The 17,591-nt window shown below is 43.1% G+C and overlaps 2 protein-coding genes across 12 annotated transcripts in view; one reads left to right on the plus strand and one right to left on the minus strand.

Annotated features, from left to right (window-relative positions):
* Nucleotides 1-17,591, minus strand: part of GRID1 (glutamate ionotropic receptor delta type subunit 1) — an 859,069-nt gene that overhangs the window by 168,061 nt on the left and 673,417 nt on the right. The window lies entirely within an intron of this gene.
* Nucleotides 11,783-16,065, plus strand: LOC149318856 (uncharacterized). 7 transcript variants are annotated; one of them, XM_089510581.1, is made up of 6 exons: nucleotides 11,783-11,933; nucleotides 12,965-13,019; nucleotides 13,987-14,050; nucleotides 14,439-14,573; nucleotides 14,689-14,823; nucleotides 14,904-16,061. In XM_089510581.1, exons 2-6 carry the CDS (start codon nucleotides 12,994-12,996, stop codon nucleotides 15,054-15,056), a joined length of 513 nt encoding a protein of 170 aa, XP_089366707.1. In that variant the 5' UTR covers nucleotides 11,783-11,933; nucleotides 12,965-12,993; the 3' UTR covers nucleotides 15,057-16,061. The 7 variants fall into 7 exon arrangements, with proteins under 7 accessions (XP_089366707.1, XP_089366706.1, XP_089366708.1 ...); XM_089510580.1 differs by having other exon boundaries at nucleotides 11,783-13,019; XM_089510582.1 differs by having other exon boundaries at nucleotides 11,783-13,019; nucleotides 14,442-14,573; nucleotides 14,904-16,060.

Raw genomic sequence — 17,591 nt, forward strand, 5'->3', positions numbered from 1 at the left:
TACGCAGTAAATTATGTCCATCAGCATGCCAAGGATGACAATAAATAGAAATTATTTCCGCCCAGAGGGCAGAAAAGAGGAAGAGTCAAGTACGTGCAGATGGGACTGGGATGATAGTAATCAACCTCCCAGAGTGCATTCAAGAGTTTTAAAGCTTGGAGCCAAAGAGGTGGGGATGCTATCACAACCTTATCTAAGCCCCAAACTGTCAAGGTTGTTTGCTCCAAACCGCTTGCCTTTGTTTCTCTGTGGACCTGATTAATTTTGAAGCAATAATAGCCATGAAAGGTACTTTCTCAGCATGGGATCAATCTTTCAGTAAACATCAAGTATGCAATTAAAAGGGGTAGAAACAAAAAACAAAGCTAAGTTATACTTTTAATGGGGTCAGCCAAAATATGTGAAAAATGTGAATCCCTGCATGAATACTAAACACCAGAATGGTTAAATCTATAACTGTTATTAACTACTCATAGATAGATAGATAGATAGATAGATAGATAGATAGATAGATAGAGAGATAGATAGAGAGAGAGAGAGCGCAAGTACATGTTACATTGATTGGCACGTTACTATTTTATCAACTTTTCTTAGATGTTGATGATGATGGGCCAAAACACACTGCATAAATAATCCACTTTGAGTCCACTTAACTGCCCAGGCTGAATGCTAGGGAATTCTGGGAACTTTAGTTTTGCAAGACATTTGTGAAACATTTTTGAGACTTCTCTATCAAAGAGCTCTGTACCACAACTACAGTTCCCAGAATTCCCTAGCACTGAGCCAGAGCAGTTAAAGTGATCTCAAACTGGATTATTATGCAGTGTGTTTTAGCCTGATGATTTAAATCCTATCTTTATTTTTCTTCTCGATCCAGCATTCAAGGTGGCTTGCACCAGAAGCTTCTATCAGCTAATCAGTTAAATATACTTAACTAACACCCTGTACACAACAGTCTTAAAGGCCAGGTTGGGGGCAAAATCGGGGCGTAGCATGTACAGGATGCATGCCCTGGCTCCACCCCCAGGGTGGCATGACGCCATGCGCCACACCACACAGTGTGCAGTGCCAAAGGAGCACTGTACAGCCATGCCGTCACAGCTATCACACACTTTCCAGGGTTCCAAATGGAAGTGCCTGCAGGCTGCCTCTTAAGGGCAGTCTGCACAGCCCCTATATAACCTCTCCTGGTGTTACTGCCCTCCCAAATCTGACCAAGACTTCTTCATTAACCTATGCTACAGTCACAGCTGAATGTATTTTGCTGGGCATCAGTTGCATGGGGAAAAGAAGGTGCATTCTGACAAGGATTGGAGCATGGGTGAATGATTCTGTCAATGTGTGTGTGTGGGGGGGGGGGGGTCAGGCCAGGAGTAGTTAGTTAGGTTATTCACTTAACTGGTGCAGGATTCTGGACATGGCCATTAAAAGCGGCAGGAAACATATATACATAATGCAGCGCATTATAAAATGTCTTGATGATTTATCTTTGGTATTATTTAATATATTTGATAATTTTAGTGCCTGATCCTTTAAAATTACTTTTCAAATTATTGTTTTAATGGTGGCTGTATTTCACAGAAAATGGCTTTTTAAAATAAAGCTTTCAAGTCCAAAATAGTCAGATTCAGCAAACCTTGCAATACCTGGAATTCCTCTGTGAAAGATCAGCAGTGCAATTGCTCCAGCACCGTTTCTAGTGTTGATAATGTAGCTCTGCAGCAGGGTCTTTTCTGTTACAGCACGCTGAATATGAAATTATTTTCTTTACCGACAGCAGGTTTTCCACCTCACATCTAAAGGTTCAAGGACAGGCTATGGCATTTTGATTTCCCCCCTTTCTTTCAGAAGTTGATTAACTTGATTTGTGCATCTTTTTTGGATTGTGTGGGTGATTTGTTGTTACTACTATTTTAATTTTGTTTATATTTTATTGGTGAACCACTTTGAATTTATTTACAGTATAGTGGTTGTCTTTCAGAAGCTGATTACTTTGGTCTGCTTCTTTGTTGTGTCAGTTTCATTTTTAAAAATGCCCCAAATAATGTGCAGACATGTGAGTCTCAATTTTTTTTTAAAGAGCAAAACAAAACACATCATACACCATTGTAAAATCTACAGTTAGAGAAGATTGTCATCTGAAGTCTTCTCAATTAAATATGCATGAGAAGAAAATAATATTTCAACTTTTCATTGAACTATGTGACAATCCAAGAATGGAAAGAAAAGTCACCATATTTTGTAGCCTTCCCAAGAAATATTGCCTCAACATATTGAAAGATTAGCGATCAGTATGAGAGTTTTGATCTTTTTAGTGAGAATTAAAGAATGAGTACAGTCAGTCTTCCACATTTCCTAGGGTTTGGAGTGTAGAACCCCTACAAAAGTGGATTAACCATGAATAACTCTAGGCACACTCAAACCATATTTAACACACACAAAAAAAGGACAATCTGCAGATTCAGCTCAGTGTGGATGCCTCTATGGCAGCAGCAGGTGGCTAGTGAGGCTTGCTGCCATCTCTGCTGCTTCCCTACACAATTTTTAATAGGGATTTACAAGTATCACTGTATGTATGCAGTCTCACTGAGGCTTGCAGTCCCAGTTAAAAATGGCATAGGGCAGCAGCAGAGGCTACAGGAAATAATTTGTAAATAATCAAATTCTCAAAAATCAAACCTGCAACTGTGAAAGGCTGATTATATTTCCTTCTCCCACACCTAGGTTTTCACAATTTGTGCAGGAAGCCTCTGCACAAAACTAGTCTCTTTACCTTTAGTTAAGTAATGCATACATACACACACACACAAGAGACACAGAAGGCCCAGATAATTGATCAACAACCTATTCTGTGCTTCTTTTTTTAGAGAAAAAGTCTAGGCAGCAAAGAAGCAGTCATACCTTGCATATTATTCACACAATTTGAATACACACACACACACACTCCTCATAAATGTACTACTTTATTTGTAAATACATGTACCTTGCCCAACGAGAAGAGGGAAAAAATTAGATTTTCCATTCTCATAAGAACAGGAAAAACAAGAATTTACATATCTGGTGCATACCTGTGGGTTAATCTCCAGCACTCTTTGGGGGGGGGGGATGTTTTTTCAGCTCAGAAACAAAATATTTACAAAACTTGCATATGCAGGAATGTAAAGATTATTATTTAAGAAGCTGGTACTCCTGGTATTTAGCCCATTTCTGTATTTATTTATTTGCACATAAAGGACATAAATTATTGTGTTTGCAATACCTAGCTACTTTGGCTTGGGGGAAATATTTAAATCCACTCTAGTTGCATTCGGTTATCATAACACAAATTGCAAAATGAGACAATTATGTTTCACATTAAAACCCCAATTTTCCTAGAGGTAATGAAGGAAAATTATAAATTTTAATGACATTAATAATTTAGTGAACCAAAAAGAGCTCCTGAAAAATATGTCCCTGAGAAAAATTCAAAGATTAAAATTTAATAGGCATGAGGATCATGAGGCCGATGACAAATCTGTAGATCTATATGCAGTATTTACAGCAGAGTTACTACTTAAAGAACTCCAGACTGATTTCCTGTGATTATGAATGTAGCAAAGATGGTTGGTATAGTCGTATGTACAGCACATAAAGACACCTGAACCTCACTGAGGAGATTATCACACTGGAGGGACAGCGTCTTTCTCCCGTCCTTCTCCTGTCCTTAAACATGGCTAGTCGTGCGATCGGGGATCACACTCCTGTACACTTCTCCCATCCTTCTCCTGTGGGTAAAGTGTCACGGAGCCATCCCTGTGCACTTCTCCCATTTGTAAAGTATCATGGAGCTGTCATTTGGTATTAACAGGAGTTGGTCATGATAACTAAATGACATTTTCAGACTAAAAAGCAAAAAATTGTACCTGGATTACCTGACACTAGATACAAGAATCAAAGGGTAGTTAAAACCTTCATGCTCTGTTAGGAGTTCTTGGAGGCATAGGCCTATCACTGTCGGAAACACTGACTAAAAGAAAGCTTTTGCCTGTGCAAAAATATCTCAAGTATTATATTTATTAAACATAATATATTGTAGATTTGGTGCTATTCTCATCAAGATTATTCATTCTTGATCATTAATATACCCTCGTCCTCCTTCTGCATCAATATTAACAGTGTGTATTGGGAGAAGAAACAATAGTGCAAGGTTCCCAGAAGATATAGATCTGATGTGAATAATGTGACTTGCTTGCGTTTTTGGAGGAAAAAAAGAGTCCCCAATGGATATATTAACCAAAAATGAAATCAGACAAGGGAAGAATAATGCCACTGGCACCAAAAATGAATGGAGGTATGAAGTGAAAAAGGAAAGGAAGGATGTCGAGACTCTAGTAGAGATAGCAAGATAAAATAATCATCCATCATGCATTGAATGTGTAGCATGGCCACTGACAGTCAAAATTACAAGAGCAGGTGCTGAGAATAGCTTTGCAGAAATGGGCAAACATAGGACAGGGCATTAAATCATGGACACATTGGAAGATGGAAAGCAAATGAATTAGAACAGATATGGAAGAAAATAATGGGGCAGCCCAATCCTATTACTCAAACCTATCCATATTTACTTGGAACTAAGTTGTACTGAATTTGATATTCCTAGGTAAATCTAGGACAAACCAGTTTAGGGCCAAATCATCCATCATAGGATAAGGATAACTATGGAAACGACAACAGAATTGTATGATTGATTGATGTGATTTTAATTCCACTTTTCATGTGGCTGACTCCCAGAACAGCTAATATACATAATTTTTTTTAAAAAAATACATGTTTAAATACATTTTATTTTTATGTCAAGTAGTGAGCCCTACAGTCTTACTACTTCTTGCCCATGGAACCTGCTCATGTTCTCTTCTCCCACATGAGTACCAATCTAAACAAATCAGAACTGATTTAAAAATGTATGAATTATCCCTGTTGAATCAGATACTAAGAGCCAATTCACAATTGCATACTCATCACTTCATAGTTCACATTCAGCAATGGTTCAAATTTCTGAATGAGCCATTATAGGCCTAATGCCAAAGACAGAACTCTTATGTTATCCCAGACTGCTTTTCAATGGAGTCAGTACAGTACACATATTCAGCTGCCACTCATGAAGTATACAGTAATCAAAAGATAGACATAGATGTCAAAAGCAGTTTTTATAACTCTTACAAGTTCATTCAAAAATGATGTCTCACATGTTGATTTTTTCAGTCAGGAGGCCAGCTTTCACAAGTGTTCTTCCTGCCAATAATACTAAGAATACAAGTCTTAACCTGCTTCATTTTCACACACAAAAATAAGAATATGCCATTCAATTGCAAATTATTATTGATTTATTTTCTTTTGTCTTGGAGACTGATTTTTGTGCATTTCTGTAAATGCACTAAATGAAAAACCTATGGTAACTACTGTCTCTTTGAACATTCAAGGGTAAAAGCATTGGATAGGTTGTCTGAGGTTTTTTTTTTAGCAGCCTGGCTCTTTGTGTGAACTCCAGCCTCCCCTCCCTACCCTGACAAACACATCCCTCTCTTCCTTTCTTACTCTCTGTCCCATTTGCACACCAAAGGCAGCTGCAAGTACCAGTCTCCCCCCATCCCCCCCCCCCAACACACACACTGACATATACATTGGAGGCCTTCACAAGACTGTCTGGCTGCAATGTGTTTGCATTGGAAGTGGAACACCAAGAATGAGCTGGGCTATGTGAAGATGCTGCAACCAAGCAAAGGCACCATGGCCAGGTAGCTGGGTGAAGATGCTCAGTCAGCAGCTGCACAAAGCCACACTAATACAAAGGCTGCTGTCACTCAGCTGTGGTGGCCTTTGGACAGATGTCCAGCAATGACTTTGCCTAGTGGTGGCAGGTTTTATATGGCTTCCCATCAGCAGCACCTTCATGCAGGAGGAGATCAGAAAGGATATGTGGCCGGGCTGCATGAAACTACTGCACCCAGGTGAAGACACTGCAGCCAGTGGCCATGTGAAGTCTGCCACCACTGCCCCTGATGTCTTATTCCACATTTGTATAGTACTGCACAGCCTCATATCTGCCTGTGTCTCTCTCTCCTCCAAGGGCTGTGCCAGCTGTCCAATTCACAGCTCAATTAATGTGCATGTTATCACCTGCTCTGCTGCTATTGTAAGACTACTCAGCCAGGCTGTGGAGGTAAGTAGGCAAGTTCTTGTAGTGTATATAAAGTGGTAAGTGGGATCAAGTCCTTATACAATATACAGTGGACCCTTGTTATACGCTGGTGTTTGGTTCCAAGATCCCCCGTGTATAACAAAATCCGTGTATGATCAAGTCTCATTAAATATAATGACATAGCAAAATGGTGTCCCTTAGAAAAAATGGAAAATCAAGGTAAATTTATACTTTTTAGGAACATTTTCAAACCGTGTATGCTTGAATCCGTGTATAAAAAATCCGTGTATAAGTAGGGCCGACTGTATAAAATGATGGGGTATTTCATCCCCCCCCCTTTTTTGGTATCTGCTGGCGCTCATGGAACCAAAAACCTGTGGATAGAGCAGGCCCAGTATATGCATTTATAGCTATCCAAACATATACATTCATTTTAGGGAGAAATACTAACATGTCACCATCTGGGTGCCTGCTTTTCTTCACATTGGATTGCTTTGCATACAAGCAATCATAGATTAATTACATTATAGTATATAGCAAATCAGATGTTATTTTTTCTCTCCCTCTCATATGGGTGAAACAAACTGTCTCAAAAGAGCGGCTTGCTACTGCCTCTTTGAACACCAGATTGGGGCCACAGCTACCACACAGCGTGGCTCTGATCCAACATTTTTCTGGGCCAAAAAGAAGCGGCAAATTTTGCTTCTTTTTGGCCTGGAAAAAGGGAGCCTTTGTTGGTGTGGCAGCACTTTTCTATGTTTCTTTTGGTGTGTGGTGTGTGAACACCATGCCAAAAGAGCACTGTAATGCTGCCCACAGTGCAATCAGGCAGGTGGTGTGACACTGGCTTGGGGGTGGCATCGGGGCATGTGCCATCCAAATGGCATTTTTGTGCAACTAGGATTTGTTTCTGGATTGCCTACATTCAGAATTTCTGGTAACTTCTGCCTTAACAAAATAATATTGTATTAACCACAAAGCACAAGGTATTGTGTCAAAGAGCTTTTCTGTTTGTGTTGTTATCCTTGCTGCTTTCTGCATAGTAGGCTCATACAATGTGAGCTGCAAAAGGCTAAACTGATAATTATCATCTAGGCCTGCTTGTTCAAGTTGTACCAAAGCCAGATGTTAAAATATTGACTTTTTACAACCTAAAAACACTAGCTGGCTCTGCTGAATGTCATGGGCCTAAATTTAGTGATGCGAAGGTGGAATCAAAGAAGAACAGAACTTTTAAGTTTGTTTCTTCATTTTTGTGCTCATATACTCTTCTGCTTTATGTACAATGTTCGTGTTTCTCAGTCTTCTGATATTCTTCATCAGGTTGGGTCTATGGAAAAATGTTGAAGTAACAGGAACCATAGTTAAACTAATAGGTCAAGATGGAGTTTCAGTTCTTAAAGACTAGTACAGATATTACTATTTCTGGATTTTGCTCACAGACCACACAAGCTGTTTTTATTTTTCTTTATAAAATATTTGCTTCTCTTGTTTAAATATACTGCTGTTTCTAAACAGGCTGTTTTAGAATTAACCTCTTTATCCTACAAAACTCTCTACTGCTCAGTTTTAGCTCCTACAGTTTATACCACAAGTTCAGAAAAAGGTTGGTTTCTATATTCTCTCCGATTCAAACCTCAGTATTACAGACCCTATGTTGATTTGGTTGCAAACTTTGAGACCTGAAAATGTAAACAGAATATTTCTAAATCACAAAATATCTAAAATATGAAGCAGAAAACTCTGTTTATTGGTAGAATATGTGTCAACTGGTTGGGTTGACATAAGGTTGCCATCCCCGAGGACCTCCAAACCGGGACAAATGTAGGACAATGTTTTAAAATGTAGGACCTTTTTTTAAAAAAAAATCCTGGCCAGGAAATTAAAAAAAAAAAGGTCCTACATTTTAAAACATTGTCCAATGCCTCGCTGGGGCCTGGGAGACAGCGTCTCGCAGGCCCCAGTGAGGCCTTGGAGGACTCCACAATCGCGGAGCCGCTTGAAGGCTTCGCCGAGGCCTTGGGAGACAGTGTCTCCCAAGCCCCCGGCGAGGCCTTCCAGGGCTCCGCGATCGCCAGCCCAGGCTTCCTCCCAGGCCGGAAAGGAGGTGGAGGCCGGCTCCCATCGAGGTGATCGCCGCGATGGGAGCAGTCTCCACTTCCTCCCCGGCTTAGGAGCAAGCCTGGGCCTGGCTCCCAGGCCGGGAAGGAGGCAGAGGCCGGCTCCCATCGTGGTGATCGCCGCGATGGGAGCAGTCTCCACTTCCTCCCCGGCTTAGGAGCAAGCCTGGGCCTGGCTCCCAGGCCGGGAAGGAGGCAGAGGCCAGCTCCCATCGTGGCGATCGCCGCGATGGGAGCAGCCTCCGCTTCCTCCCCGGCTTAGGAGCAAGCCTGAGCCTGGCTCCCAGGCCGGGAAGGAGGCAGAGGCCAGCTCCCATCATGGCGATCGCCGTGATGGGAGCAGTCTCCACTTCCTCCCCGGCTTAGGAGCAAGCCTGGGCCTGGCTCCCAGGCTGGGAAGGAGGCAGAGGCCGGCTCCCATCATGGCGATCGCCGCGATGGGAGCAGTCTCCGCTTCCTCCCCGGCTTAGGAGCAAGCCGGGGCCGGCTCCCAGGCTGGGAAGAACGCGGAGGCCGGCTCCCATCGCCGCGATCGCCGCGATGGGAGCAGTCTCTGCTTCCTCCCCGGCTTAGGAGCAAGCCTGGGCCTGGCTCCCAGGCCGGGAAGAAGGCGGAGGCTGCTCCTCAATGCGGCGATTGCCGCGGTGGGAAGCGGCCTCCTCCTCCTCCCTGGCCTCACGGAGACCTTGGAGGACCCTGTGGCCGGAGCTCCGACCGCGGAGCTGCCTCCAAGGCCTCGCTGGGGCCTGGGAGGGAGCGTCTCCGCAGCTGGAGCTCCTACCGCGGAGAGCCCTCCCAGGTCTCAGCAAGGCCTTGGAGCCGCCACGGGGGCTGAGGTGGCCGCGTGGGCGGGGCTGTCCCGGTTTGGGCGCCAAACTGGACCGGGACCGGGACGACACCGCCCAAACCGGGATTGTCCCGCCTCCCGGCGGGATATGGCAACCCTAGGTTGACATAAGGCCTGGAAAACCAGGAGTACCCCGGTTGGAGGTCTAAAAAGTGTCCCAGCCTATTGAGCATATTTGAAGCAGCAGATCCCAGATTACTCCCTTGTTCCAGGTTGCATTTTGTTAGTGACCTCAGTCTCTAGTCTTTGCACTGAAACAATTTATTATTATTATTATTATTATTATTATTTATTAGTGTTTATTTATATAGTGCCATAAATTTACATGGGCCTGAGTAAGGCTCCACCTCTTCCCTCTTCTTGTTTTATTCTTCTCTGCAGGGACAGAGAGCAATTCAATCAAAAGAAAAGCCAGGGGATATAAGATAGATCTTTTAATACCAGAAGCCCTTTGGCTACTCCTGGCAGCAACAGAATCAGAGAATCATAGAGTTGGTAGAGACCCCAAGGGCCACCCTGTCCAACCCCATTCTGATATGCAGGAACTCTCAATCAAAGCATCCCAACAGATGGTCATCCAGCCTCTGTTTAAAGACCTCCAAAGAAGGAGACTCCACCACTCTCCATTGAGGAAGTGTGTTCCACTGTCAAACAGCCCTCACTGTCAGGAAGTTCATCCTAATGTTGAGGTGGCATCTCTTTTCCTGTAGCTTGCATCCATTGCTCCAGGTCCTAGTCTCTGGAGCAGCAGAAAACAAGCTTGCTCCCTCCTCACTATGACATCCCTTCAAGTATTTAAACAGGGCTATCATATCACCCCTTAACCTTCTCTTCTCCAGGCTAAACTATCAGGACCAGGTTGTAAACAGGCCTGATAAAATGACATGGATGTGGCCACTAGGTGGAGCTGTAGCGGAACGTATTACAGTTCTAAGTGGCAGTTACTTGAGCCTGCATTTTAAAACAGTGCATCCTGGGGAGGCTGATGCAACTGTCAACTGCCACTGAGAGAGAGTATGTCTGGGTGAGAAGGTTGGTGTTAGAGTAACTGCTTCTGTGCTTGTGGTTACGATCAGTTCGTTGGCAGAGTAACTTGTTAATGAGCATTCAAGGCAGATGTCTTATACTGTGTAATTGTTGTAAATAGTTAAGTAACAAAGCTTTAAAAACCCTCTTTTTGAGAGAAATCTTGCTGTACTGAGATTCATTCCTGTATGTACGCAACCAAGATTCTTTGCAGACCTTCTGGGCGTCTTGTCTGCGTACATACACTCTGCTTGTGTTTGCCTTGGCAAGGGTTGTGAACCCAGCATGTTCCTTGACATAAACATACCCAGCTCCCTAAGTCTCTTTGCATAAGGCATGGTTTCCAGACCCTTCACTATTTTGGTGGCCCTCCTTTGGACACTCCAGTTTCTCAGCATCCTTTTTGAATTGTGGTGCCCAGAACTGGACACAGTATTCCAGATTGGGCCTGACCAAAGCAGAATAGAGTGGCACTATTACTTCTCTTGATCTAGACACTATACTTTTATTGGTGCAGCCTAAAATTGCATTGGCCTTTTTAGCTGCTGCATCGCACTGTTGACTCATGTTCAACTTGTGGTCTACTTGGACTCTTAGATTTCTTTCACATGTAGTTTGATTCAGCCAGGTGCCCCCATCCTGTATCTGTGCATTTCATTTTTCCGCCCTAAGTGCAGTACCTTACATTTCTCCCTGTTGAATTTCATTTTGTTAGCTTTGGCCCAGATTTTTAGTCTATTCAGGTCGTTTTGAATTTTGATCCTGTCCTCTGGAGCATTAGCTGTTCCTCCTAAGTTGGTGTCTTCAGCAAATTTAATAAGCATACCCTCTATTCCATTGTAAAGTCAAAAACTTTCATGGCCAGCATACATAGTTTTTTGTGAGTTTTTCGGGCTATGTGGCCATGTTCTAGAAGAGTTTATTCCTGACGTTTTGCCAGCATCTGTGACTGGCATCTTCAGAGAATGCTGCCATGGAAGAGACTGGGGGTATATATACACTGTGTGACCCTGAATAGGGAGGAGTGATCTCCATGTTAATCTGTTGTTTATGGCAAGGCATCAGGGTGGGAGGATATGCAAACAGGATTAGTGTCGGCTTAATTAGCGATCATTGTCTTCTGGGAAAACCCCTGACTCTGGGTTGTTTTTCATTTGCATTTGCTGAGTCCTGATTTTGCTGTTTTTCAGGACTGGTAGCCAAATTTTGTTCACTTTAAGAGTTTCTTCTTTCCTGTTGAAGTTGTCCAGGTATTTGTGGATTTCAGTGGCTTCCCTGTGCATTCTGACCTGATAGTTGTAGGCATGGTCCAGAATTTCAGTGTTTTCAAACAGCATTTTATGCCTAGGATGGTTTATAATGTGTTCTGCTACTGTTGGTTTTTCTGGCTGTTTCAGTCTGCAGGGTCTCTCATGTTCCAAAACTGAAGTTTTTGAAGTGTTAATGCTTGATGTTTCACCTCTTCATCTATGGCGGCTTCCTGCCTTCCATTTCATGATCACAGACTACATTACAGATGGTCTGATGTTGCATGCTTTTTTCTTCCCTCCATTTCAGACTTCCATAGTCAGAAGAGACCTATGATGAGCTGGACCCCTCTGAGAGCGTCCGTATCGGTAAGGAAAGGGAGACCTGATGACCTACGGGTCCTCCAGCAGTCAGGGATGTCTAGATTCATTCTATTTCATTCCCTTCATAGGATTCTGTGGAATTGGAGGACAGTCCTGTCATCATCAGAGACAGGGAACAACATAATACAAATGTGAGCCACTCAGAAAGGTATCTTTGGCATGGTACACATGGCGCTAAAGCGCCATGCTGGCACCATACTAGGGTTAAGGGACTGCACAGCAACTACACAGTCCCTAATCCTAGTACAGCATGCCGCCGTAACAATGGCGGCGCCCTGTATACATGGGCGCCGCCATTGTTACGTAAGTGCCACGCAGCATCTGCACATTGCCGCATGGTGCTTACGTAACCAGTGTGCTAGTGGCGCACTGGTTACGCCACCCCTGCGGCTTTAAAAGCACCCACTTTTTGAGGATTCTTTTTCCTCCGCAGGGAAGCCATGTGGTTTGGAGGCTGCGGCTTCCCTACGGAGGAAAAAACACTGCCACTGACAGAATCTGAGGTATCTACCTGGCCTTTCTTTCCAGGTTGAAGGATATTTTGGGCCAAGGAGGGAGAATGTATTGGAAAATTTTGCATGCTCCTTCCTCCTGCTCAGATAGATAGGATTTTCCCTGCATGCAAACTCCACTGTATCCCCTCTTTTAACCATACCCTTTGGTCTGCTGAATCACATTACAAAATACCTTTGTAGCTTGATAAACAGAGCATGTGATTCAGCTTCCGTCCCTTTAAGAAGTTTTCTAAAACAAAGAGATTTTCCTGTTATCCTCTGGGTCTCCCATCTCCCTATTCTATCAATTTTCTTCAGAAAGATAGTGAGATTAAGATTTCTTCTTGTACCTGAACGGTTCATTAGATAGGTTAGGACGTAGCCTCTATGCCTACGTACATTCAAGCCATTAGTAACATTTTTTAAACTACAAGCTATTTGTGTTGTCTTTGTGTCAGCTTCAGTTTTTAGGAAGTACTGTTAGAAAAAGACACGTTTCTGCTGCTCTGCTGATTTAAAGCAGGCTTACAGGCTTGGCTTTGATATTTTTGATATTGTGATAATTCTGGTTTCCTTAACAAAGGCTGAAGACTTAGAAAACTTTAAAAACCCAACAGAATGGCTGCTTGGCTGAGTTCTGTTCTGTTGTCTTTTTTTTCTCCTCACAGCATCCAGATGGAATCCCTGGAGAACATCAATGTTGATGAAAACGCCAGCTTATCAGTAAGGCTATCTCCCTTCTCCCCTTTCCTTGGGATAGGTACTTAGGATCAGGGCCAACCAAAGACCATCCCCCTTGCACCCTATGTACACTCTTTCACTTCTCCCCCTGTTTGACCCATGATGCCCATTTTAATTACCTTGAGCCTGGAGAAAAGAAGGTTAAGAGGTGATATGATAGCCCTATTTAAATATTTGAAGGGCTGTCATATTCAAGAGGGAGCAAGCTTGTTTTCTGCTGCTCCAGCGAACAGGACCCGGAACAATGGATGCAAGCTGCAGGAAAAGAGATTCCACTTCAACAGTAGGAGGAAATTCCTGACAGTAAGGGCTGTTTGACAGTGGAACACACTCTTTCCTCAGAGTGTAGTGGAGTCTCCTTCTTTGGAGGTCTTTAAGCAGAGGCTGGATAGCCATCTGTTGGGTATGCTTTGATTGAGAGTTCCTGCATGGCAGAATGGGGTTGGACTGGATGGCCCTTGTGGCCTCTTCCAACTCTACGGTTCTATGATTCTATGATAATTTAGTTAATCTTATTCATTTGAATGTATTTTATGATGCTGTATTAGTTTTAACTGGGAGTAAGGGGGGATTACATTATTTTTATCATGCTGTTTTATAGTATTTATGATTGTCACCTGCCATGATCCTCGAGAGGTGGGCTATAAATTATTATTGTTGTTGTTGTTGTTGGATTTAGAAGATGGTACATCTACAATGGAAGACGTGAGTTATCCTCCATCCAATTCAGACAGGGAATTTGTTCTCAACTGGAGGGCTGAAAGTACAATTATTTCAGATGTTATTGCTGATGGTCACACTGAGTGGCACATAATGATGCTCTGTAGTCACCAGTCCCTACCACCTCACAGCTCTCTCCTGCCCTTCCCTTTCATTAGATAATAAATAAATAATTTAAAAATCCGATGGCTGCCACTCAAAATCTCACTCCTTGTGCTTTTCTACACAGCTCCCAGGACCAAGAAGAATATGCCCCCATTTCCTACCAATGCTCCCCTTTTGCATCATTGGAGGTAAGGCATACAGTTCCTCTGAAAAGACCACTAGCCTGTGTACCTCACTAGCTTGTCTACCTCCACCATGAAGGCATCATCCTCCTCAGGGCGCTTAGAGACCCCAGGGCACCTTTTCCATCGACCTTTTGGGTGGAAAATTCAGAGCAGTCAGGTAGGCTAGACTTAGTGGGTGCTGGGCCTTTTCAGCTCACATCATAGTCTATTATCTGAACTAGTCCTGGAAAGCCCATAAAAGCAGCCTCTTCCATAACAATAAAGAGATCCTAAGTTAGCTGACCTGCCAATGCACATACGAGCACATAAATTTGCTCAACATTTTCCAACGCTTGTTACAGCAAATGTCATTTACCTAATTCCCCCCTCTCTCTTTTCCCCCCTGTGACAGCAGAAAGTGTGTCTCCATGGTCTGTGCGAACTTTTCAGCCGTTCCAACCCTGAAAAGGCCATGGAGATTGCAAACATGGTTGCCAAGGGGGGAAATGGACATCTTTATCAACCATATACTGGAATCATCAGAAGGGTAGGTGGATTGCTTCTTCTCCTCCTCTGACAAACACCCTGGGGCCCTGAGCTTTCCCTCCCTGAGGCTGGAAGCCAGTAAGGATGTGATTTCTCTTTTCTATTTCTCTTGTCAGGTGAATAGGCTGGTGAATGATATCCTCCTCTCACCAAAACGTGATCTGGATGCTTTGGTACACCTCTTGAAGTTAAGGATGACTGAGGAACCTTGCCATTGGCCTGATGGGAAGGAGAAAGAGATTAAGGCCAAAGTAAAGAGATCACACCATCGCAAAGTCTGTCCTGATTCTCTGCAAGAAGTGTCCTTTTATTAGTGTCCTTCTCTCCTCAGGTAAAGGCAGTCAGAATCATTGGGAGAATGTTAACATTCATCCCAGATACAGAAAGGCTAAATGAATGGATTCCAACCCTCACTACCATCTTGGAGGGCCTCATACTGTGGCAAATCCTCAGACCTGTGGATATAGACATGGAACTTGAGTGAGGTGTGTTGCAAAGGTGAGCCTGGGAAAGATCCTACAAGCTTTTCTGTCACCTAAGAAGAACTTGGTGGTGTGACAAATTGCTTTCTCTTCTGTGGCAGAGATACTGGCAGAGAAACAGCCAGTATCTTTGATTTAATGCAGACCAGATGGGACCTGGTGGACTCCTTTGCCTCGATGCTGAGGCAATGTGCTTTCCATTATAAAACCCTGTTGGGTAATGTCCATTTGGAATATTGCAAGCAGTAGGCTCCAAAAGGGAAGGTGGCTCTCTTAAAAAAACAACAACCAACCAAAAAGCTAAAACCTGCTTTCTCTGTCCTTTTTCAGGTGCACAGTCCCCCACAGGATTGAAAGGTGGCACCTAGAGGAAGACCAATAATAGAATGGAGACAATTTTACTGTAATATTTTTAAAATTATTATTGTATTTTTATAGTACTACAGTCATCCCTCTGAATTCACGGCTTTGATTATTCATGAGTTTGCCAGCTCCCCTTGTCCCTTTCCATCCCCTCCCTACCCTCCCTCCTTCTTTTGCACCCCCCAACTTTGCCTCAGAGGCTAGCAGGGAGCCTTCCCTCAGTCCGGGGGCACTGAGCCTGGGTGCAGGGACTGCCAGGGCTTGTCATTCTCTCCCTGCTGGCAAGCTGCCATGGCGCTCTCGCTTCTTGCCAGGCACATCCCCCCCACTCTGTGCCACAGCCAGTGGCTGCCCACTTGCTTCCCTGTTACATCATATGTAAAATACGCTCCCAATTGGTTGGTGAAAACTGATATGTGTATAACATGACCTTGAATTTGTACCTGAAATTGTTTTTAACAGTTATTGATAATTGTATTTTGCAGTTATTATTTTATCAAGTTATTTTGTATACTGGTCAACCAAATAAATCTTACTACTACTACTTCCCTTCTCTTCCCCCAGTACAGGGCCTGGTTTGGGAAGGGAAATGGGAGCAAGAGAAGCAGCGGGGATGGCCTGCAGCAGTCATGGCTTTACAGCTTGGATGGACAGTGAGATTGAGGATGTTTCTTTTGCCTTCTCTCCTCCTCTTCTTTTGGACTCTCTTTCTGCTTCAAAGAGAGAGGGTGGGGGTTAAAATAAATAAAGACAGGTTTGGTTTTGGGTGGCACTTGGCTGAGACAGGTGTGAGGAGAGATGGGGGGAGATAAAAAGAAGGAGAATTAAAAAAAAATAGGTGTGAGTACAAAATATCCATCTCTTTGCATAGATTATGATATGGTGGTTTGTATTCTGGATGAGGAATAGCAGCCAGGGATGAGGAGTGGGATTGGCAGGAAGCACACAAGGACTAAAGATGGGAGAGGGGGCAATACTAAAAATACTTAATCCTTAAGGAGAGGGGGTAGAGACAAGAATGAAGGAGAGGAATGCTTCAGGATCTGGTCTGTCACCTTTGCACACTGTCTACCTCCCTCCAGAATGAACAAATTAATAAATACACCATGATCCTTAATTGGTCTATTCAGAAGCAAAACTCATTGGGTTTGCTAGAACTGGCATGAGAGGATGATAATGGTAACCCCCCTCTGAAGAAACTTCTCTAGCAAACCCTATGATAGGTTCACCTTAGGGTTGCCATAAGTCCAAAATTACTTTGAGGCACACAACAACAACAAAGGTAGGTTTTCTGAACGGTCACATGGTAAATTCCATATCCAAGCAGAGATTTGAATCTCTCTGTTCCAGATCCAGCATTTTAAACATTGGTCTGTACTGTTGCTGTCAGATCAGTTCTAACTTTTAAAATGGTATGAAGGTTAAACATGGTTGAAGAAAAAAATGCAACCATTAATGTATTGAATTTGCATAATTAGAATTTAAATTAGAGTGGTTTGCAAATCTGGACTATTTTCATAATATGCAATTTAGGTACCCAGATTTTAAGAAGTGGAATATGGCAACCCTGGTGTGATGGCAACAACATGGCACTGCCAAAATTCCTTTAGACCTTTCACTCCTTTTTAATGTGTGCCACTCTGCCACCAATTAAGTAAAAGTGATGTTCACTATCCCAACTAATTTTTGACTGTGAGACTCAAACCTGTACTAAGTGTCTCCTGCACTATGACTCTTTTTAGGTGCCAGTACACTGGGTTCCAGGTTTTCCCTTCAGCTTGGCACCAACTATTCTTTGATGGCCACACATCCACTATCTAATGTGTCCCAAACCTAAAAGACTTTTCTCACTGTCGGTAGCATTCTTAATGTGTTTCTGAAATCACTTCAGATAGCTGCTTGTTGAAGGAAAGTAATAAATTTATTTACAAGTCAGGTTGAATACAACCTGTAGTTTCCTGATATTCCTCAAGGGAAGCCCTAGATACAGCATATTTTAATGGAAGGGGATTTATCTTCTCTAAGAAATGGCCCAAGTGATCTTCCAAAGACCTCCAAAGGGTAATGTCAAGTTCACAAACAGACACAATGGGTGAATCTAATAATTATGAGGAGGTGCAGCCTTACAGAAAAGGACATATTCTCAATTTAGTTAACCTTCTCAACTGGCTAAC

This window comes from Sceloporus occidentalis, unplaced genomic scaffold, assembly GCF_023333645.1.
Source record: "Sceloporus occidentalis isolate IW3139 unplaced genomic scaffold, rSceOcc1.0.p SCAF_2, whole genome shotgun sequence".
Lineage (NCBI taxonomy): Eukaryota > Metazoa > Chordata > Lepidosauria > Squamata > Phrynosomatidae > Sceloporus > Sceloporus occidentalis.

What these genes read in the sequence shown, in the direction of transcription:
- LOC149318856 (XM_089510578.1), top strand. Translation starts at nt 13,943, where the DNA reads ATGGCTGCCACTCAAAATCTCACTCCTTGTGCTTTTCTACACAGCTCC. An exon ending in CCCCTTTTGCATCATTGGAG is followed by an intron (nt 14,051 to 14,438) that starts GTAAGGCATACA and finishes CCCCTGTGACAG; the next exon opens with CAGAAAGTGTGTCTCCATGG. An exon ending in AGAAAGAGATTAAGGCCAAA is followed by an intron (nt 14,824 to 14,903) that starts GTAAAGAGATCA and finishes TTCTCTCCTCAG; the next exon opens with GTAAAGGCAGTCAGAATCAT.